This window comes from Sylvia atricapilla, chromosome 9, assembly GCF_009819655.1.
Source record: "Sylvia atricapilla isolate bSylAtr1 chromosome 9, bSylAtr1.pri, whole genome shotgun sequence".
In the NCBI taxonomy this organism is placed as follows: Eukaryota; Metazoa; Chordata; class Aves; order Passeriformes; family Sylviidae; genus Sylvia; species Sylvia atricapilla.
Genome location: NC_089148.1, coordinates 21,189,255 through 21,212,340, shown reverse-complemented (window position 1 = coordinate 21,212,340; position 23,086 = coordinate 21,189,255). Strand labels below are relative to the sequence as shown.

General features: G+C 36.5%; 1 protein-coding gene across 1 annotated transcript in view; it reads left to right on the top strand.

Annotated features, from left to right (window-relative positions):
• EVI5 (ecotropic viral integration site 5) overlaps positions 1-22,871 on the top strand; it is a 72,586-nt gene extending 49,715 nt beyond the window's left edge. Inside the window, 4 exon segments of the mRNA XM_066325208.1 lie at positions 4,730-4,825; positions 21,606-21,639; positions 21,642-21,832; positions 21,835-22,871. Coding sequence (XP_066181305.1) covers positions 4,730-4,825; positions 21,606-21,639; positions 21,642-21,832; positions 21,835-21,912 — 399 coding nt within the window. The 3' untranslated portion in view covers positions 21,913-22,871.
• The last annotated feature ends 215 nt before the right edge of the window (positions 22,872-23,086 follow it).

Sequence of the window (23,086 nt, the reverse complement as noted above, 5' to 3'; positions counted from 1 at the left end):
TTACTTTCTCACAAAGGTTAGAAATTTACACCCTACAACTAAATGGCTTGTCCTAGTCAGGTTACACTCAGTGTGATCCTGTTTGTCTCATCCTTTCCTAAGTACCAAAGGGCCAAGGAATGCATATTGTCTCTCTCTCTCTGTGTATAGTAAATCAGCAAATCTTCAGGTTTGCTTCCTCAGGAAGACAGTCTTTCTGGTTTTCAGCTGAACCAAGAGCTTCAAACTGCAGCAAGCAAATATTTCTGGCCTAATAATTAACACGTGTTCCTTCTGATTGTGTATGGGCAGTCCTGTTGGTCCATTGATGTTGTTTTGGTTTTTGTTTTTCAAGATTTTTCCCTACAGTAATCAAAAGAAGAATAGAAAATTCAGGCAAGATTTAATCAGTTACAAGCTGCAGTCACTCAGCTGCCTGGGGTGAGGAGCACTAGACCAGTGGAAGTGTAGGCAGGTTGAGGAAGCAGACTGGGGTAGCTGTAGCCTCTGCTTGGCAGCTTAATCCCTTTCCCTCCATTTCCATGCAGGCTGGTGACGTGTACTATCCTCTTAAAATTATCCATGGCTGGCTTGAGTTGGACAGTATAGAGCATACTTGTAATATGGAAAACTAGTTTTACATCTGAGTAATCTTAAAGCAAAAAATATCTATAAGAATTAATTCTTCTTTTCATTAGGTTGATTTGGACAGACAATAACATCACTTCTTCCTGCTGTATTTCCTGGCAGATTCAGAGAATTTTGTCACATTTACCCTATCTCTAACCCAGTCAAAGCTGCTTTGAGAACAACTGTAAAGGAAATCCATGATTGTGCTAGTAATCTCCCCACAGTTTAAACTTTTAGCACTATTTCTTTAGAATGAAGCCTTTCTGTGACCTCTGTTTAATAACTTTTCCAAGTACTGACTGTTCAGTAAAGAAATTGTTTCCATCTTTTCAAATTACAGGAAACCCTTTTTTACTCTTATCAATAGTGGTGTGTGATGTTAGTGATGTGTTTTTTGAAAGTCTAGAATGAGTCACTGTGAAGTCACTGAAAGGACACTAGTTACCACATCTACCCTTCTGAATATACTTCATTTACATTTTTAATGCAATGGCTTTTGCCACAAAGTAAGAATTTTAGAGCCTCCCCTGAAAAGAGGCTGAGGCAAGTTGTTGCTAAGTAAATACTTCTAAGTCAGAAAAGATTAAATTAAGGGTGTTAGGGAAACATCCTATCTTCCAGTAATTTTTAGTAAGGATGTTATCTGAGGAACAGCAACTGTTTAGTGTGCCTGGATTTTGACTGCCTATGTAAACATTTTTTTGTTTTTCTGTTTTTAATTTCAGCTATTAAAATTAAAGCAAACACTTAGATGTTTTGCTATTTAAGACAGCTTTTTTTCTTATTGATGTATATTTCTTATCTGATGTGATAATTGAGTGTTTTAGAAAACTTATATTCTTCTTGGGATGAAACACTTGCAATTGGAATTTGATTACCCTGATCTTCTGTATCTTACATTTTGATCAAGCAGCAAAAGGTGGTTTAAGGCCTCCAGTGTTTTTCAGAGGGTTTCTGGTGATTTATTTATTTGCTGTATAAATCCTTTTTTATTATGAGTACTAAACTTGATTTTGGGATGCCATTATACAGTAATGGTTTCAGGTATTTTAAATCAGCATTTTTCTTAAGCAATCTGTCCCTACTCTCTTGTGTTGCCAGCTATATATCCTGGCCTGATGCTGGTTGAGTTTGAAAGATCTCTACATGTTCAGGAGTTCTCAGTAGCATCAGGTGGTTTTTTTGAGACTAGCTGTTCCTTCTTTGCAAGATGCTTTTCCCTTAGAAAGCCAGACAACAGAGGATTTAAGTGTGATATGAAAACCAGGATTCTCAGCTGGTAGTTTTTGGTGGACAGAATTTTTCCTTATTTTAAGGAGCAAATTTTTGGAGTGCAGATTTTTCTTCTCAGGTGCTCTCAGTGTAACTCTTGGTATGCACACAAGTACAGTCACTCTACCACTTCACAGCAGGATGAGAGAGGTGAGAGCCTCCAAAACTGTGAAGGGGCCTAAGTGAGTTCTGTTTTAGCAGCCGGTTTTTTTTGATCTACAGAGCTCATTTCCTGCTTCACTGCCCGTGCTACTCCCACTATAGACACAACCTCTTGGGCAGGGGGTTGGATTGTACTGTACTGGCTGTGTACACTGTACTGTGTACAACATGTACTGGCTGTGTACACTGCTACAAGCACCTGTCCCTAGGCTAGAGGTGATCCCTGCCACAAGGGTGTTTGGTACCCTGATACAGATTTCTAATCATGGCGGTGCTGTTAAAGCTGGTCTGTCAGAAGAGACTAAAAAGGAGCAGTTAAAAATCTTCAAAAGCAGTGAAATAGAGATGATGCATCTTTAATTACAGCGTAACACCAATTGGCATTTGCTTTTCTACAAACCCTTCTGGGAAGAGGAGGTAGCACTGCAGTGGTGCCAATACACAGATGCAGCATGCCAGGGATATGGGTGTAGAGATTCATTCACATGTGACTGCAGGATGTTTTGAACAAATTCCTACATTCTAGAAATTGGCTTTTATTATTTTGCAATTCTAATAATACTCCCACTTTGCCTATTGATACGTTCTCTTATTTTTCTCTGTATATTAATTTTAAGTTTAAAATGACTACAGTGTGCCTAGTGACCAGCTAGTTTTTGTGTTGTGACTTCTCCAAATATCACAGATTTGCTATAAGTGCTCCCCTTCACCCCCACCATCAAAAACGAAACCAGCAACCCACATCCTATTGTATAACTCTAGATTAAAAAATTAAACACTGAGATTACTAATTGCTTATGCTATTCCCTTTTAAAAGGTGTGACATTCATACCTGAAAGACTTCTAAATTATAAGTGGAGTCTTAACATTTAGTTTTGAACCCATACTGTTGATCTGAGTGCTTTCCTCAGAAGTACAAAGCTGCTCAAGCACAGTATACACAGAGTTAAATGTCCAGTTCCTACTAAAGTAAATGCCACAATAGGAAGCATTAAAGGAAACTAGGCTGCATGAAAGCAATATAAGTTTTGTTATGTCAGTGTGACTGTGTAATAACCAGTAGCATGGACTCACCTTGACTACTGTGTACAGTCCTGGGCTCCACTATTTCAGAAGGATGTGAAGGATACTATTTTAATGTATGTGTGTGAATTTGGCCATAGGTTACCTTGGAAACCAGGTTCAGTATGGAATTATGCATTAAAGGATCTTGTTCTTCATGTTCAGATTGTGGGAATTATTAGTGAATATGTCAAAATTATTTTTGAGTAATTTTGTAATGCATACCTCACTGCAAATAAAATAAAGCCTGAAAAAAAGAGAATTGCTTTGATACTGCCAATACTGACTGTATTCTAGATTGTTCTCCTCACTCAGCAAAAGTAGCATGTCATCTACTGGAAGGTAGCATGTTATCTCTCCTCATAGTTTTGTCCTGGGGTTTATATTTCAGAGGGGTGTTTTAAAGGAACACCTTAAAGCTTTTTGTCTTAAACTTCGACTAACACGTAACACTTTTCATTCTAAACAGTATTTAACCTCTCTTTGCTAATGGCTTTCAACTTGGCTGTTGAAGTAAGTTGTTTGTTTTCTTCAAATGTAGTTAAAACTTCAGTAAAATGAGCTATAGGTGGAAAAACAACATATTCCCAATATATTTGTATTTCTCTAATATACCGTTCATATGTGATTTACAGTCAAGGTGAAGAATTACATAAAGCCAAGACACTTGCATTCTCTAGAGCTGGTGGCTGCTTCAGAAATTGCTTAGCTGGAAAAAGGCAGGAGCAGAGTTGTTCTGCATGTAATTAGTAGCAAGTAGAAAATATGGAGTGCATTCCTCATCAGGGGGATTATTTATCTCAGATCTGCCAAGTTTGGCTCAGTCCTCACATGAGGATTCCCTTTAGGGACAAGATGGAAACCAGTGCTGCAGGCATTCAGTGCAAGCCAAACCTTTCCAAGCATCCTGAAATGTAGGAGCTGCATTTGATTGACAAATGAGGACAAGGTCATATTCCTCTTAATCTATTTTGTTTTGTTGTTTTGGTGGGGTTTTTTTGGTTTGGTTTTTTTTTTTTTTTTTTTAACTTGCCAGTTTTTCTGTATACCTCTTGAAGGATTGTTACTAGGGGACATTCCTCTCTTCATTTATACTCTCTGAAACTCCTATGTGACAAATACCACAATATTTTGGGTGTTAGAATTCTTCCTACAGGACAAAAGTAGCTTGGCTTGTCATATGTAGTGTTTCCCAGTGTACACCCACAACATAAGGAAAGAACTGTTTTGTTTGCTTGGAGACAAAAGGAAATGTCTTGTTGCCAAATGTAAACTTTACGTTAGTGAAAATAAAATATACTAAGATGTGTTCCATGTATTGATAGTATTCTGTGGGAGTGGTTTATTAAAATGCAATCTCATGTACATAGGATGTGGATTCCACCTGTGAAGCTGTTAATTCTTCATGATCCTCCATAGAATCTACTCCATACTATTGAGAGAGGTCTCTTGGTCTGATCCACTGTCACCTCTAGATACCTGCTGTAACTACAGCCAAATGAAAGTGCTGGATGGTGTCTGGGGATAGCTTCTGTTCAAAAATATACAGACAGTTAAAAAAAGATTTTTAATATAGTAGATCTTTGAATAATTTGAATATGATTCCTTTTTTTAACCAAAACAGAAAGAAGAAGGAAAAATTCAAGGGCAGCTTAATAAGTCTGATTCTAACCAGTACATCAGAGAACTGAAAGATCAGATAGCTGAGCTGCATCATGAGGTAAGTGATACTATACTACAGTCTCTGATCACTTGTACCCTTTGTCTTTTCACCTGGGGCAAGTTTTGCTTACTTGATAGCATCTTCATCTTAATAGGTACATCTTCAGTACCTGTTTTTGCTGAAGTACATTATTTTAAATGAATGCAATAAATGTCTTATACATGAATCTTGCCTTTATCTTGGAATGTAAGAGAACAAAATAGTCTTTAGTTATGTGATTTGATGTTAAATGAGAATGGCATTTATGTTCCATCTTAGCTGTTTCCTTAATTTCATGAGTTCATCATGTTGCATTTACTCATTTGGAACTGCATATATGAAAATAAGTCCCTTTATGTCTTTATTTGCTATAACTGTTCAGGCTACTATAGTTAGAAACTAAACCTCATTTGTGCAAGTACAAGAATCCATGCATAAATTTTCTGGGTTTTGCTGTTGCGAGGACAAATTTTATGTGGTAGTACACTGAGATTGCTTAAAAAAAAAAAGGATGCTTGCTTAATATCAGTTAACAGATTTTAAATTTTTAAACTGCCAAAACCTTCAATCTATGAAATGTCTGTCTTCAAACTTCCTTGCTCTAATAGTTGTAGTAACTTTCTGTTAGTTAAAAAGATCAGAAGGTCTTGAAACAGAAAGGGCTTATGTAACTCCTGTGCTCATTGGCTCCCTTCAGTTCATGCTGCATTGTGAAGAAATGTCTTTACCTAATACTCCATCCTGTGCAAAATGCCTGGTCATCTTTGCAGTGGAGTCTCTTAGCCTTTTCATACACAGCTCTGAGTGTTGCTTAAATCCATAGGATTACAGAGCAATTCAACTTAATTGTTGCCTTTTTGCTTTTATTAAATAAACACATCCTTTCTTTAAGTGTAGACAGTGTTTTCATAACAATTGAGTTAGATCCAAGCTTTTAGGATCAATTACTCGAGACTTACAACACAGTTGAGGATCTTGGAATGTTGTCTATGCTATAGATCACTATGCTTTAGATGGAGGATAGCCTCCAGCGCCATTGTCCAGCACCTTTACCAATCATTAAGCTCACTTAAAAACAGATTTAAAAATCAATAACATGACTTTCTCCATTAAAGCACCCGAATTAGTTTTCTTTGTTGCTTGCTTGAAGAATTCCCAGAAAGCCAGATATTTAGTGTATTTTTGCATTATGAACAAAATAAGGGACTGTACTCCCTTTCCTCTGCTCACTGTAGGCTTAAAAGGTAAGGAACACTGCTTTGGGGGAAAAGTAGAATTACTCTTGGGAAGCTGTTGCATAGTTTTCTCTATACAATCATTTGTTATATGCCTGGCTGAGCAACTGAATTGTCATAAAGGCTGGTGATATTGTACATCTTTATTGTGTATAAGTTAATGTGAACAGGTTGGAAAGAAGATGAGGTTCATAAGCTCACAGAATAATGATAATTCTAAGTAAAACCAGTGATTACCTTAACAGTTCAGTCTAATCAAATCTTTATCAGCATTTCAATTTGACAGAAAAGAAATGCTACGAAGAACATGAATTTCAACAATAGCAGAGTTTGAGTAATTGCATGTAGAAGAGCACTCCTCTTCCAGATATATGCTTTGTGGTGGCTCAAGTTTCAATTTCCAAACTAGGTAAACACTATAGAAAGGAAATCATTCGAAAGAGATACAGGAACAGTAAGAAGAAATGGTTTGACTTGATGATTTTACAGATCTTTTCTGACTGTGGTCATTCTATGATTTTATGAAATCTGTATGTAATATAGACGTGTGCTATCTTGGCAGCATTCTGCATGTTTCCTTAAACAGACTTTATTCAAGCCTGGAAGTCTTTGTTTACTAATGATGACTTCTTCCCTTTCCCCCTTACTGTTACCTATCTATTTGTCTAGTTTTTAAATAAATTCTCTTGAGAGGGAAAGCAGTGTTTCCTGCAATGTTTCCTCAAAAAGCAAAATCTGAAGAAATGGCAACAGGAAGAGGCAAAAATGTTTGCTCTCAACTGCTAAATGTTAGGATAAGTATAATTCAGTCAATGCCAGTTAAATAAACAACTTCCTTAAATCTGCACTGAAGTGTCTTCATGCATACATCCATTAATGACCATGTTCTTTGTTTTTGGCTAGTTGCTTTCTGATTTTACTTCTGCAAAAGCTAAAAGAAACGTTACACATTTGCAAATGCATCTTCCTGAAGATAGGGTGATGGCGTATGTGACATGCTGACCACAATCTCCCAACTGGTTAGCATGTAAAAGGCACTGAGAAAAGGAACAGAGCTCTGTAAGGTTACCTTGTAATACATTGTAATTGTGTAACTTTAAACTGCACAGAAATGCAAATGTTAATTAAAGCAAAAGTTATAATTTAAGGTGGATGTGACACGGATATGTGTGAAACAAGATGAAATGTCTTGGCCATCAATGTTGATTCTGCTTATTGAACTTTTTTCCTCTCCAGCACTGCATTTTTACAGATTTTTACACCAGAAAAGTTGCAGATTATCCATCTGAAGGATGGGAACAAAATAATGACCAAATCCTATATTGAATACAAGTAACTGCAGACTAAGTCCGTATTCTGGCCTTTGGATAAACACTATTTCATGCCTTTGGCCAGCAGTGTGACTGTAAATGGTTTTGTGTCAGTGGAGCCTGGAGCAACTATTATACTTCAGTTCTATTCTGTGATATCATCTATCAGATGCAATGGTACCGAGTTGCACCAATGATCCTTCCTGATTGCAGAGTTCTTGTGAAAGGTTGACTGTTCCCTCAGTGTTTGCAAGCCAGGTTAATAGCCAGACACAGGGCAAATCTAGAATATCAGTGAGGGACACCAATGAGGACAGCAGAGAGTCACTATTACAGCCCAGTGTCTAAAGCTGAATTGTTCACTGAAATGTGGGTTGAGGGTGGGAGTTTGCTATGGCACAGGTGCAACAGCTGCTGCTGTACCATCTCCTGACTTTCTGGGTGAGAAAAATTTGGCCCTTAGTATTCAGTTATTTCTCTCACTTGTTCCAATGCGGTAACCTAAATCAGCTATGTGTTGGAACTCTGCATGCTATATCAAATGATTAATCAATGGATTCATAGTACAAAAGGCAATTGATTGGAAGTTTTTGTAAGTATAAAAAAAACCTTTTAAAAAAATCAGATTAATTTCGGTCATTTTTTCTGAGCTGAAAATTTTGAATGCTTCTTAAGAATAATGCAGCTTGCAGCCTAAGGAATAAATTTCAGCTGCTTTTATTACTCATCTAGGAATAGTAATGCTACAGTCAGTCTTCAAATAATATTATAAGAAGACTTATTTGTAGTAAATTCAAGCATTGTTCCTGTTACTGAATAAAACTGCACATACTGGAAATCGGTTAGTATGGCACCCAAAACTGAATGATGAGCCACATTGATATTAAATATATAAGGTAATTAAATAGAAAATATGCCTATTTTCTTACTGTTCAAATGCAGTAAGAAAAACTATAAATGGGATTATGGGGAGTTTTGGCTTGTTCTAACAAGCTGCCTGCCTGATTCCTTTTATACCTAACCAAAGAATTTCTATAGCATGGTAAGCTGAGCTGAATATCGACTACTTCAAAGTCTTAAATGTGTAGTTGATGAACACTTCGGAGAACAAACAGACAAAATTTGGAGCTTTGAGAACATTATAACCAGAAGTTGTCAACTTCTGCTCTACTACACTCTAGAATTCTATAAACTTCTGCTTTACTGGTGAATACTGCGGTGTTAGGTTAATAGCTGAACTCTGTAGAGGCCTCTTCCAGCCTTAACAGTTCTATGGTTGTATGCACATTATCTTAAATCTATTTACATGCACCTCCTTCTTTGCACTGATTTGAACCACCAAATATGGATTGGAATATAAATATAAAGTGAAATTTTTAATGTTAAGTAAAATAGTGAATTAATTCTCAGTGCAACCATAACTTCACTCAGAGATCAAATACATGTAGATCAATTATTACTTACTTGTGTTTTGAACTTTAGTAAACATATCTGGTTTTATGCTCATTCCCTAGAAAGTTACTGACAGCTGTCCTGTAATCTTTTACAGCCTATCAGTATTTAAAGAACAGCTGATGCATAATGAAAGGACACTCAGACTGAAGTATTTCTAGTTAGCCTGTTGCTAATCCTGTGATCAGTCATGTATATTAAGTGCTGTACTTCCTTTCCTCCTTATTGGCTGAGTTTGTGATTTATTTGGCACAAAGTTGGTGGCTGTGACTTATGACTTTATTGTTCAAGGCTGAAACTAGTGTGAAAACTTGAAATGTTGAGGATCATCACAAACAGGAAGTCATGATGTAAACTCCTTTGAGAGCTTTAATATGCACTGGCCTTAGACACTCTGCCTTTTCAGAATCTTGTGTTCAGTTGCAGTTTGTTCTTTTCATTAATTGAAGTCTTTCACCTAGCATTTTCTTTCTTCTTCCATTTCCCTCCCATTCTTAAAGCTATCTCTGCAGCATTCTTGACTTCTAGCTTAGTGGGATTTTAACTTCAATGCTTTCTCACTGTCCAGCCCAAACAGGCTGCAGCTTCTGTGAAGGTGCATTTGTTACTCTTGTCAGTAAGTGCAGAAGCTTGGTTGCCCTGTGTTTGGAACAGCAAAATAAGGTCTAGTGATCAGTGTGCCACTTGACCTTCCAGTTCATGTGCTTTAACTGGTGTAACATAAATAGTATGAGCACACAGACACTGTAAGATTGCACCCTGGTTAGATACTTTCAAGCTGCACAAGGATTGCTCCTATTTCACAGAAGTTGCTCTTGATTAGCTACAGAAATGTTAAGTGAAAGCATTTTCTGTGAAACATTTTACTGCTCAAGAGAATATCTCACTAAGTAGGCAGTACTGAAGTAAAGCTGTTAAGCTATGTGGAAATGAATACATTGGAAGTTTGGCCTGCTACAAGTTTCCATTAAGTAAATTTGGGTTAAGAAAACTATGACTATTGAAGAAGGTGTTGTTCTTTTAAACACAAATTATACTGGAGAAACAAGGAGGAGTTGGTTGTAGTTTCCCACCTTTTCCTTTTAATTCAAACTGAATGGAATTAAATGATTTATAAACTGTTGAAGTTCTGCATTTCATGCACTACCTCTCTGTATATGCAGTCACTTTATATATATTACCCAGCAGCTGCTTCTGCTTCCTGTTGGATGTTGCAAGGCTTGTATGTGTTACCTAGATTACAAGGGTGGTACAAAAGATTAGACTTGATGTGCTTACCCACAAACTACACTGGCAGACCACAAGACACCTTTGGGACAAAAGCAAGTGGTTTCCAGTCTTTTAGACTTTGTGATTTAGGACTGAAGTGCTTAAGTTGTTTCACATGAAATTTTACAAAGTTTGCCTTTGTCACACTGTTAGGTGATCTTTGTCACTCTTGGAATCCTTTAATGTGTTTGGTTTGCTGTAAAATTTCAGGTTATCTTTATATACTATAGTATTTCAAATGTGGATTTGGTTTAATCTTATGACAGGCAGAATTCAGCTTTTAATATAAAAACTAACATGTGTTGCTTGTACAAAACTAAGTAGCCTCTAAGTTTGGGACTGCAGATGTGTATTGGCTATCTGTGTTAGAGGACAGCTTTATGAAGCAACATGCAGAAACAGCGCTTCCTTCACTTAAGGCATTTTTTCCTTAGAAAGCAGGAATATGGGTGTTGAAGAAAGCCCATGTTTCAGGCATATGCAGGGACTATTCTGCCCCCCATGAATTTAGAGAGATGATTGCTGGAACTTTGTCCTTTTTTTTTTTTTTTTTTTTGTGCAAGCAATCTGCTATTGACCGGTGTCAAAGGAGAATACAGAGTTTTCTCATAGCTGCTTCTTTCTAATGAGATCTTCCTTAAAAATAATGAGTTGCAATATTTGAGAAGAAGCAAAGATGATGTGCAAATCTTATGCAGATGAGTTTGACATTTGAATGAAAACCAAAATTCTGGTGTTAGTGTGGCATACTGGTCCAACATTTAGAAACTGCAACTTCTCTAGTTAATGATGTCTCAGCATGGCTGATGGCAAGTAACTGGAGCATTACTATTCTGTCAAAATAATTTTCAGGCACTTAGAAGACTTTATAATAGTACCTTTAAGTGAAATTCTAGAGATTAAATTCTTGCATATTGACAGTGCAGAAAATGAGGTGTTTTTTTAAAGGTATTTCCCATTTCAGTGTCTGAAAACTTGATGACTCTTCAAAGAAGTAGTGAGCATTAGTTTACTACTCTTCCATTTCCACATACATATAGTTATCTAGGAATGGATCTGATATATGTTTTAAGAACCTAATGCAGTCAGTGAGATTCTGATATAAGTGTTATCTCTTGGTCTGATCATGCTCCTGGTAAGCTAACATTTTAAGATTGCTTAATGAAAAGAGATATAAAGTTGGAGATTGAATACTATGCTTTTAAAAGATTTTGCTTGTGTAAATAAAATTCAAGACACTTTAAGTAATGACTTTGAGGATAAATAATGTATAAGTTGTGACCAACAGAGTAATTGGTTATATGGCTGAATTAAGGATACATCTTGCAACTCGCATTAGCTTTCTAGGCTTTCACTGCTGAAATTAAAATGGAGAGGGAAGTGAACTTGTAGCCCATCAGTGTGAAGGATTAAAAAAAATCCACCTATATGGGCCACACGATTAAATACCTAATGAAATTCAATGCACTATAGTACACAGAATGAAATATTAATCCACATTAACAGTTCCTTTAATCTTAAATATCATAAACTTATATGGTAGATAAATTACGTTTTAAAGCTTTCAAATTATTTCCTCCTTGCATTTTTTATTATCAGCTAATAATCTTAATCAGTGAGTGGTTCTGGGCCCTGACACAGATTGATCCAGGTTGTCCCCTGAAGAGATGAAGAAATATCTTTACAAGCAGCTAAATGATGATTCCTGCACTGGCCATAGATGAGAACAAAATTATGGTGCTGCTTGTGGCCCATTGCAGTAGCACAAGATGAGCTGGCCACTTCCAGCAGTATTCCTAGCTCCTATTTCTCTCACAATACTTGCATGTGGGTTGATGTCAGGATACCAATAGGAAGCATTATTTCTTTCATCTGTTAATTTTATTATTAGGCTTCCATTGAGTCAAATTCAATGCTTAGCAAATCAAATGTTCTCTCATCTGATGCACCACTAGACTACATTCAGAAGCAGAGCAAATAACTTAGAGTGAATAATATAGTTTTGCATAATGGAGATGAGGAGTAATGGGGAAGGTGAATTCTAGTTAAAGTTCAACCTACCAGAAATTTTTTCAAGTTCTCTGAAGACATACTTAGTGATGGATAGCAGCAGATCAGATCATACACACAAATGGGAATGAGAGAAGAATCAGATTTATCACCATTTAAATACCTGCAGAACAGAAATAGGTAACATTTCTTCCATCAGAACTTAGGCAGACAGCAAGGCCCAAAAGGCTTCATCCTCTTTCTGTAATATTTGCAATTAGATAAAATGTTCTTTTACTCAGTCTCACCAAGTTATTCCCCCACCCCCCTCCCCATTCTTCTGGAAGAAGTGTTCTATTGCTTTTTCATGGAGTACAAGCAGAACTAATTTGTCTCTTAGAAACTGTCATTTTACTTGCTCACTTTCATAAAACCAGCTAATATTTGTGGGATTCATTCCAGTCAATTTTTACTTCAGTCAACTCCTTTTTCTTCATAGTTCTCAGTAAACATAGTTCTCAGTAATGTCAGTTGAAAGTCTTGGATTAACTCTTGTAGAGCACTTGTTTCTCAGTACAGACTAGGCACTTCAGACTAGGCACTACAAACTCTTCTAATAGGTTTTTCTTCTAGACAAATCCTTTCAAAATATGTGACTCTCTATAAATGTTTCTTACTTGATAAGAAATGTTGTCCCTGAAAGGAAATATGTTAGCCCTCAGATTTACAAAGTAAGCATTTTAGCTTGTGGTGGGAAGTTTATAGCACAATAAATCATGTGCTTTTCTTTTACCGTATCTTGCAAGAACAGTTGGACAAGAGATGATCAGATTTTTCCTTCCCCACAAGTAAAGCTCTTGCAAGGACAGCTAAAGATGTAGTTGCTTTACTAGTATGTGTCAAAGTTACAGAACTTCTGTGCTGGCAGAGTCTGATTAAGTGGTTGTGGTCAGTCTGAGGAACCTGTGATGTGATAAGATAGCGTTTGTGAGGTCATGTGGTTTGCAAACACCCAATATAAGTAGCAGCTTTGTCTTCACAGGAGAGTTAATATATACTCTATACTTAGAAAAGTGAATTGCGTTATTCCTTTAACTCAGCTTGTCCTTAAAGAGTTAGAGATGTTTATACTGGCTTGATAATACCCAGATTTATTACTGAAAGACTGACCTGATTTGGAGACTTAATTATCCAGTAACTTTCTCCACTTTAGTTGCCCTTAATAAAGCAACTAGCTTTACAAACTATCTTGCTAAATAAGCAATCAACAGACAGATGGAAGATACAATGGAATCCTGTATATTTTATCACCATCATTTGTTTAATTCAATTAACTTTGAGTGGTCACAGTGTAATTAACACAGACATGTTACATTTGCCCAAAATGACAGTATTGATTCCGTAATGATGGTACTTCACTCCATGAATCTGTCATCTTTGTGTCAGATAAGGTTGATTCCTCTCCCTTCCCCTGTGGTAACACCATCAACAAAATATTTTCCATCCCTCGTTAGGGTGAAGAAAACCTCTAAATGTGATCAGTGTAACCAGGACAGTGACGTAGTCCCTTAAATGGAACAGTTATGACTTTGTTTATGTGGATCAGGGCAATGGTTTCTGGTATAAATGTTAACTGTTTCACTGCCATTAGTGACAGATTGAATTCAGTGCTAAAATAAATGAAGATTGGCGATTGCTGGTTTTATAAACATTCCCCCCCCCTTTTTTTCCCTGACTATAACCTACACATCACAGCTCCAGATCTGTCCTGCTGAGCAATGTAATAGTTCTTGATTGCAGAATTAGAGATTTACATAGCTAGCTATAGTTAATTCCACTGTGTCCTTTAAATTTTGTGTGGATTTCCAAACCAAATAAACTGATTCAAGTCAGTTAATTATCATGGCATTATAATGTTCTTGGTTGTTGAAGCTGTGTGACCTGTCTGCTATACTGATTAGAGCTATGTCAGCGTCTGTCACATTTTTCTGCCTATAAATCAAGTTTTGGGGATTGAAAAATAGAGGTTCTAATGGTTTATCTGTGTGGTTGTTCCTTTCAAAAATTGTGTGTTGGCACCCATACAGGTATGGGAGAAGACACTCAGGAGAAGATGGCTATATATGAGTTTATAATAGGTCTCTGTAAGCTTATCTGAATATAAGCAGGCAAACAATGGAAATGTGGTGGAAACACCTCCTAAAATTCTTTTATCAATTTGAGTTGCAGTCAGCAGAGATGAAAGTTGTTTCTGCAATCAGGGGCAAAAATGTTACTTAGACCATTTAAAAATGCTGAGTTTAAGTCCTGCTTTTAAAGGACAGAGTAAAAGTGTGAAATGTTCATTTCCTGTAACTGTTGCCTGTAATGGTGCATTTTCAGTCTCTATCAGCCAGTACGTTCTAGTTAATGCTTGAGGTTTCAGTAACATTTGTACTTACAGATGCATACGATAGGGAGAAGGAGTATTGAGATTTAGGCATTTTCTTGAATGTAATAATTGCAGTACAGTAAGTGTGATTATGTTGCTATTTTAAAATATTTTTGCTGCTGTGTCCTCACTTCCATTAGAGCTTCTTGTGGAAGGAGTTTCTGGGAACTTTCTATAAATAACTGCCTAGTAGGCAGAAGGAAAATTCCTAGGCCTGTTCTCCTGGAATTCCTTTGAAATTGTACACAGTCTCACTACAACAAACCTGTCAGCTCTTGGAAAAATTCCCTCAAGAAATAAACCTGACACAGTTACCAAGTACTGACGACTTTTCAAATAGCATAAAGTTGGGTATTCCTCAGTGCTGTTGCTATTTCATTGTATATTTGATACCTAACTTCAAAGTTTAGCTTGATTACACTGCACTAGATCAAAACCTGATACTTTAGCCATATAGTGCAGTGATCAAAAAGTCATGACCCTCCATTGATCGCTTTATTGGTTTCCTGTTCTGATTCACTGGAAACCTTCTGGTCTGAACATTTGTTGCTGGTTTTTCTTTGTCACGTTTACAATGCAGCAGACTTGTCTATGGTAAAACTGATATACAACATATATTAATTTAACATCATATTTCATTTTAGCTCAAGTACTCTCAAAATTATAATATTTAAAAATCCACTTTTTATAAAAAACTCAAGTCAAGAACTTTAGAGTACATTCAGAGCAGTATGAAATAAACAGGTGGAGATGAGCTTTCTTTTAATGTATTAAAATTGTTCCGTACATTTTATTTAAGCTTCCTGACAGCTATAGGGATTTTGTAACACATTTGTATTACTCTTAGACTGAATAGGGCTTACAGAAGCTGGCATTTAAAACAGAGGCCAAATATTTAAATGCTGTTTAAAAAACCCAAAGCCTGAAATTACTCAGTCTTGGAAATTCTCTGCTGCTCTTTTGCTTTTCACTTACAACACACTGGAGGGGTTTTCTCTCTTTTAGTGGTGTGGTCAGCAAAGTTCATTTGAGATAAATATTTCAGGTTGTACAGCAATATGTGGTGATCCTTTAGAAGTATGAGTTTCAAAAACAAAGGTAATAGTTTCCTTAAACAAGAGACTTTAGTAATTAATCGCATACATAATCAGGGTTTCCAAAGAGCTAATGATGAGTGGCGCAGAGTCAATTAATGTTGTAGTACCTCATGACTGTTGCTTTTAAGTCTACTATAGATGGTCGGGGGGGGCGGGGGGAGTCCAGAGATTCTCTGGGTTTTTTAACTTTTGAGAATAGCAGCCATACTGGCACAGCCAGAAAAAGGAGCCTCGGTCTGTTCAGGTATTTAATATTGTCATTCAGCACTGCTTGGCTTGCTGAAAACAGCACTTGAAGTACAGCCTAACCAGTGCTCAGTATACAGAGGAGAATGGCTTCTGCATTGTAATACCTGCTGGATGTAATATTTGTCTGAACTGATATTTTGTGTCCTAATTGCAACATATTTCCCAATAATTATGTTGGGAGATGCTCCAATTACTGATTTGTTGTAATAAGCATTTTCCCAAAAGAAGTTACTGGGAGTGTTTTTAGAGAAGTGATAGTGTACTACTGTATGCCTTAAGTGAATTCATGTGTTACAATGGAGAGTCATCACTAAGTAGCTGTTAAGTATGATAAGGATTCCCATTAGATGCTGTGGACAGTCTCAGGAATTTTAAAGAACTCCAATTAATTTGCTTTTATTGTTAAATGTGATTATAATTAATAGATCATAACTGATTTTTTAATTGGCTTGTAATTTTCTGAATCTCTGTTTTCATGGTGCCAAGTTGACAATGTTTTTCTGAATTACAGGAAAGGTATTTGAAAATCCTTATTACTTGTCTCTTCAGCTAAATGTGGTTAGATCATATTTTCAGCAACATTCTAGTTTTCCTTTGAATCATGTTTGGGGTTTAAGTAGGAAATCTTATGAAGAGTTTCAACTGTTAGTAAGGTTGGAACAAATAAAGAGGGAACTCTGATTTTTAGATTCCTCTTCTTATGAGTAAAAGCACTGAGAAATCAGGATCTTTATTCTTAAATAAACATTTAAATTGACATACTGTCTTCTGCCAAAACCAATTTATTCACCCAAGGCAGTGGTCATATTTTGATCCCCACTTGTGTATTTCTTGGTTATCATACTGTGACTAGATTTAATATTTATTGGCAAGTTTTGTTAAACCCTGTCTTTACTACTTTGGAATTGAGTAAATTTCAAGAATTAGTTACTGAAGCCTTTTAAAGGCAGCAGACAGTAGCATTTTAGTTTGACTTTTTCACCACTGAACTCCTAGCTTAAACCTCACAGGTTACAACACAAAAATGTCTCCCAAAGCTTAAGTTAAACTCTTTCACAAAGTCCCACTTGAAAGTTTTAACCTATGTTCCTTACTCAAACACCCCAAAGGGATTTAGAAATATAACCTGCTTGCAACTGACTATCACCCTTCAAACTTGATTCTGTAATTTAATATAGAACACCTTTTGAATTGTTTAAAACTTCTAAATTTCTCTTTACTGTTTCTCCTTCATGCCTGGCTTGATGAGGCAGTCAGCATCAGTAAGAAGTTTATTCTAAGGTTCAAGGATCTGATTGGTAGCCGTTTTTCAGCTCTTCTATATTGTGGAATACACTGTTACCTGTAAGAGTATGTTCAGTTAAGTATTTTCATATGTTGACCAGTAGGCATACAGTTTGTCTTGAAAATGCTGAATTCTTTAGACACAAGAAGGTATAAAAATGCACACTTTTATAAAGATTTTGTTCTTGATTCAGATGGGTTTTTGAAGGGATAATGATGATATGTATTTGATCACATAATGTTATTAACCCTTTGAAATGTCCTGAAGACCCTGTGAATGTGCTGTAGTGAAAACTGGGTTGAAGCTACAGTCATCTAGACAATATGACCTGGATTTGAGAATTAAAAGCAAAGCACATGGGGTTTACAGACCTGTTTTTTATTGGTTGCATTTTTTTTTAGCAGATGTGATCAGATTTGAGATTCTTGCCAAACTGAAGCAGTAAGAAACAGGTTCCTTTAAATGGTACTTGGAGTGACGGACCTAGTTCCCTTCACATGAAGGAAGGCCAGACCCAAAACTGAAAGCCTTTAACAATATCGACTGTACAAAAGAGAACAGAAACTAAAAGACCCTGGGGTGCAAGTCCATACTTTGGTCAACATGGCTGTAGTTCCTTCAGGGATAAGTACAGAGTAGAACTAGGGTATGGGGGGAGTGCTTGGGTTGGGTCCAGACATCCTGCATTCCAAGCCCTTAGCTGGATTCCTATGTCTCAATATGCTTGGCTAGATGAATGGCAAGATCTTGGCCTAATGCTTTAGTTCCTACCTTAAGCTCTTTTTCCATGTTCAAATGAAACACTGACAGAAAGAATCTCAAGTCTGTCTTAAAAAGCTGACAAATTAGTTTTATTGTGAATAAGGTGATTATTATCTATTGCAAAATCAAAGCATACCTACACAATGGCAAACATAGAACTGGTAGTTACTAATCAGGAAAGATGTTTTCACTTGGTATTGAGTCCTCTGACACTGGCTTAGCATGCAGCACCAGCCAAATCACACAAGGCAACATTGGGCCTTAATAGGAAATACATTAAAAACAAATAAAGGGCGTTGTATTGCCACTTGGTATCTAGATGGATGTAGAGAGTTTAAAGAAGGTCTGTAGGGAAGCTGAGGGGAACTGAATGTTGTTGTCTTGATTGCTGCCTGTTATGGAGGCTAAAATGGATTGGAACTCATCTGCTCTAGAGAGAAAGCTGAAGAAGGTACTTTGCTGTAAGTTTGAGAATAATGGCCACAGAACTGCTTTTACCACTTGTTCCTGCATTATTAGCATTTGGGGGCAGTTACAAAACAAGTAGATTAGTTTAAAACAAATAAAGGAATTTTTGGAATTTACTGCCACAGGAAGATAGGGAGATAGACAGCAAATAATCTACTCAGTCATGGATATCTGGTCTATAAATGTATGCCAAAGCATCTAGAGAAAGATTTCACTCATATTTGCTACAACAGCTTTGGGACAAGTGAATGGAGCCTTGGTAATATGAATGTCCTGTTGTCACTGTTGGAGGGACCATATTAGGCTGATGGACCTCTGTCCTGAGCAAACAGGACAGTAATGTTCCTCCCTTGAAAAAAAGATGCTGCGTTTCTTTTAGAAGTGTAGAGCCTCACTTGCTAGATTGTAAAGTTATGTGAGAGTACAAAACTTCATTTAGGAAACCTCCATTTTAGAGCTTTATGCTGGCATTGGCCACTGGTATTTAATTGCATTGGAGTGCAGGCTGTCTGCAAGTTGTTTCAAGTGCATTGAGAAGCCATACAATGTCTTCCTATTGCAACCAAAATTCCAAATAATCAAGCTCCTTCAGAATGCTCCTGAACAATTATTAGGTTGAAGGGCCCCTGAACAATCTTCAGCTATGAAAGTACACTTGCCCTTGTCAGCCAAGTATGCTGTTAGCCTTCAGCACTGCCCAGGGAGTGTGGATTCGAGCTTAGCCTCTCATGTGCCAGGCCCCATTGTCCTCTTCAGCAGTGTTGCTCTCCAGCCTGTTGATCCCCATAATACAAACAAGGTCTGTGCCCAGTGTTCTGGCTGAGGTGGCCATTTCTGAAGCAGACAGAAGTTCTGGAGTTCTATGACCACTGACAGACCTGTAATGACTATTTTCTCCAGTATGTTCATGTCTCTTCACAGCAGTCTGTTTGCCTTTTGGACATGAGGAGTGCTTAAGAAAAAAGGCAGGCAAGTGTAAAGCTGCAGATCAAAAGTGTTTTCTGGAAAGTCAGAGATTTGTTATTCTAATGAAAGGATGCACAAAGATAACACAGTGTTTTCTGAGAGTCCTTTTAGGAACTTGCAAAGACTGTGTCTATTTATGATTGTTTTCACCAACAGCATTTTCCACAGACTCCCATTTGGAAAGGTTGCTGCCTAAACTGTGAAACCATGATTTTGTCATGTTACCTAAATAACTTCATTCTAAAGGTATCACGTTTAAGTCTTCAGGAAAACATTTGAGGTCATTGGCTTGGCTTTCTGAGTGTTCAAAACAACTAACATGAGTATCAGCTTTATAACTTTAGGTGAACCAATGGCTTAACTGTACAGACCTAAAAGCTATAATTTCTTACTCTAATATGAAGTTTGTAGTCACTTGTACAGCAGTTCTTTTCTTTTTCTCCTTTTTTTTTTTTTTTTTTTTTTTTTTTTTTTTCCCTGTGGTGAGGGTGGAGAGAAATTGTTGGGTTCTGTGTTTTATTTTCTTAGTGACTAAAATTGATAGCTGTTTTGGAAAATTCATGTGGTAGCTAATCTGATCGTATTGCAGGATATTTTCAGGAAAAATATTTCTAAATAACACAGAATGTCTGTACCAGGCTTTCTGCATCTAGGTATATAAGCTAGTAAAAATTATCTATTTCAGATATATTTATATTTGGTATAAGCTGATTTTGCTTGCATCATGAGTTATGCTGTACAAGTGTGGAGCTCTGTTTTGCTTGTCTTTATACAAAGTCTTCATGAAATAACAGCAGCCTTTGGGTATGTGAAGACAATGCAAAAACTAATGTTAGTATGCACAGTAACAACAAAGGTTTAGATTTACATCATGTACCCCTATTCCTAACAGGGATTTTTTTTTTTTTTGCTATAACATCAAAAGCTGGAGTTTTTACATGCTAACATAAATTTAATGCTTCTAGCATGATTATGACTCTTGTAATCTTTCTTCAACTCCTTTCTTTTTCTCATCTTCTACACAAGCCCATGGTAAGTACAGAGATTCCTTCTTCCCCAAATGGACATTGCTGTCAATACCAAGGATATACAAGCACTTCTTATTTATCAAAGTGAATATTGCTTCAGATTTCTGAAAAACTGAACAGATTTTGGGAAAGAAACTCTTCAGCATTTTATTCTTCTATTCTCCAGGTCTCTTACTGTAAAAAGTCACTTCCAAAGTAGTACTTGGGGCATCTTCCTTTTTAAGCTTTTAGAGTGACATCTGAAATGTTCTATAATCCAGTTTTAATGCTTATCTGCATGCTCAGGGTTTTTATCTCAATACTCTTAGACTGTCAAACTGACCCTGAGATATTTGCTGCTAAAAGCTAACAAAAATTAAATTCTAGCTCAAAAAACCCAAAACACCACAAAAACAAACCACCCTCCAGAATGTCTTCCATGAGTTGCAGTTATTTTTCATTAAATTATTAGGGGACTTGCCAGACCTTAGTGCTTTGCATTTTAGTTTTGAGTAGCTTGAATGCATGGTTGAAATTGTGTATCACTCTGCAGCCACATTAAATTAAAATGTTATCTGTCCGTGGTCAGACAATAATTCTTATCTTGTTCAATCGTCTCTTAAAATTGCAACTACAATCTCTTTATGCTGTACAGAGATGTTTCTCTCATACTACTTGATCTGAAATCTCATTGGATCTGAATTAGATAATTAAGACACAATGTTACAATGTAGACAGAACTAAACATTCTCAGGATTTTTTTCTGTGACTGTGAGAAGCTGGCAATATTCACTTGGGACCCTGTTCTTTGAAGAGGGGGCATTCTCAAGTAAGAAATCAGACAATACAAGAAGAATGAGCTGTAAAAGTAAAATGTTAAGTCCAAAAATGCTGTCAAACAAATAGACCACTCTAGAAAACAGAACCATCCTTGTGGGGATATTAAAGATGCAGTAAAAGAGTAATCTCAAATGACTGATTCTAAGTACCTTGATTATTAAGCCTTAAAACTGTAATACTTGAAGCAATCATCAAATGTGCTACTTTCAGATCTTTCATTTATCCAGTAATAATTCAATGAGCATTTCTTGAAATGGTTGGGGTTGTTTGTTTGTTTGGGGGTGTTTTTGTTTGTTTGTTTTTGGGGTTTTTTGTTTTGTTTGTTTTTGTTTTTGTTTTTTTTTGGGGGGGGTGGGGGTGGGGGGTTGTTGTCTGGGGTTTTTTTTACTGCTGTACTCTTGAGCTCTAATTAACTGTCAATTTCTACTTTTCTAACAGATCAAATGTCTAAAAGGCCAGAGAAACTTCTCAGACAACCCACTTTTGATGGGATTCACATTGTCAACCATTTCACAGGAGATGATGAATCATTTCATTCTTCTGATGAAGATTTTATAACTAACTCCATACAGGAGAGTGGGGTGAACTTTCATCTTCCCAGGAGGACTGGTCAGATGTCTTTGGATCACACACTTGTAGACAGCAGTGACAGTGATACAGAGGAAAGAGTGCCCTTCAGACTGCGAATTCAGGCAAGATGGTTTCAAAGCAGAGAAGAATGGAATCTTACTCTACTACTGTGTGATTATCACTGTGACTAGCACTGAGGACTTCCTAGTTTCTTAAGGCTGAGATTGTGAGGGAACTGAAACCATCCAGCAGTTGGTTTTAGGTAACTATGGATTTGGTCTGGCCTGTGATAAATATATACGTGTACTGTTATCTGCCTTCTCTCTTTGCCAAATCTTGCTAATGACATACCATTGCCATAAAATAGGCTGGGAAAAGAAGCTGATGGATGACAGTTTTGACAGTATTACTGAATGTTCTTTGGTTTAGAAACTGCAAATCTATTATTTCTTAATGTGTAAGAAGCATTTTTGCTCTTCACAAACACAGGAATTATTTTCCTCAAAAGAAATTGCTTTTGTGCAATATTTATGCTCTGAACAAATGTGTATGTTTACATTGTTATCCTTTTGTGATCAAGATGGGCCCTAGTAAACCATCTGATCATGACACATATATATATAATTATCTTATGCTTCTCAATTAGTTTTGGTTTTTTACTAAGTTATTGGATGCCCACAGAAGGCTTGAAAGACAAGCCTTTATCTGTACTACTTCATTATATGCAATAATGGTCACTAATGTCATAAAGGTGTTTTTCACCATTTCACTTAAATCTATGTGCATCTGCTTTTGATGTTGCTAATAATAACTGGTCTGAATATGTTAATTACAATAATGTTATTTTGTACATATTTATGTATCTACACCAAGCTGAAAATGTACATTACTCCATTTTATATGAGGAATGTAAATGTTGCGATATTACTGTCTCTGGTATTCTAACAGGAAAATGAATTCTGTATATACACACTAAAAGTGAATTACTAAATAAAGGCAAAACACTAACTTTGCATTAAGTTTCAGCCTAGCAACACTAACAGGCTCATGTCAGAAATGCTTGTTCAAAACACTATTGACTGAAATCTTTTACCTTCATGTATATGTAATGAAAATAAATTTTTCATGATTTAACATGGTTGCAGCATTACTGTTAGCCCTTCCAAGCTTATAGTCCTTGGTTACCACACAGTTACTTGCAGGCTCTAGCTAGGTTCAAATAAGGTGAAGAATTATTCATGTCTTAGTTTCAATGAATACATGGTCAGTGCAGTGGAAATACATACATTCAGTCCTCTTACAGTTTATATGACAGAACTATCTAGGAAATAAGCCATTGATGCCATCAC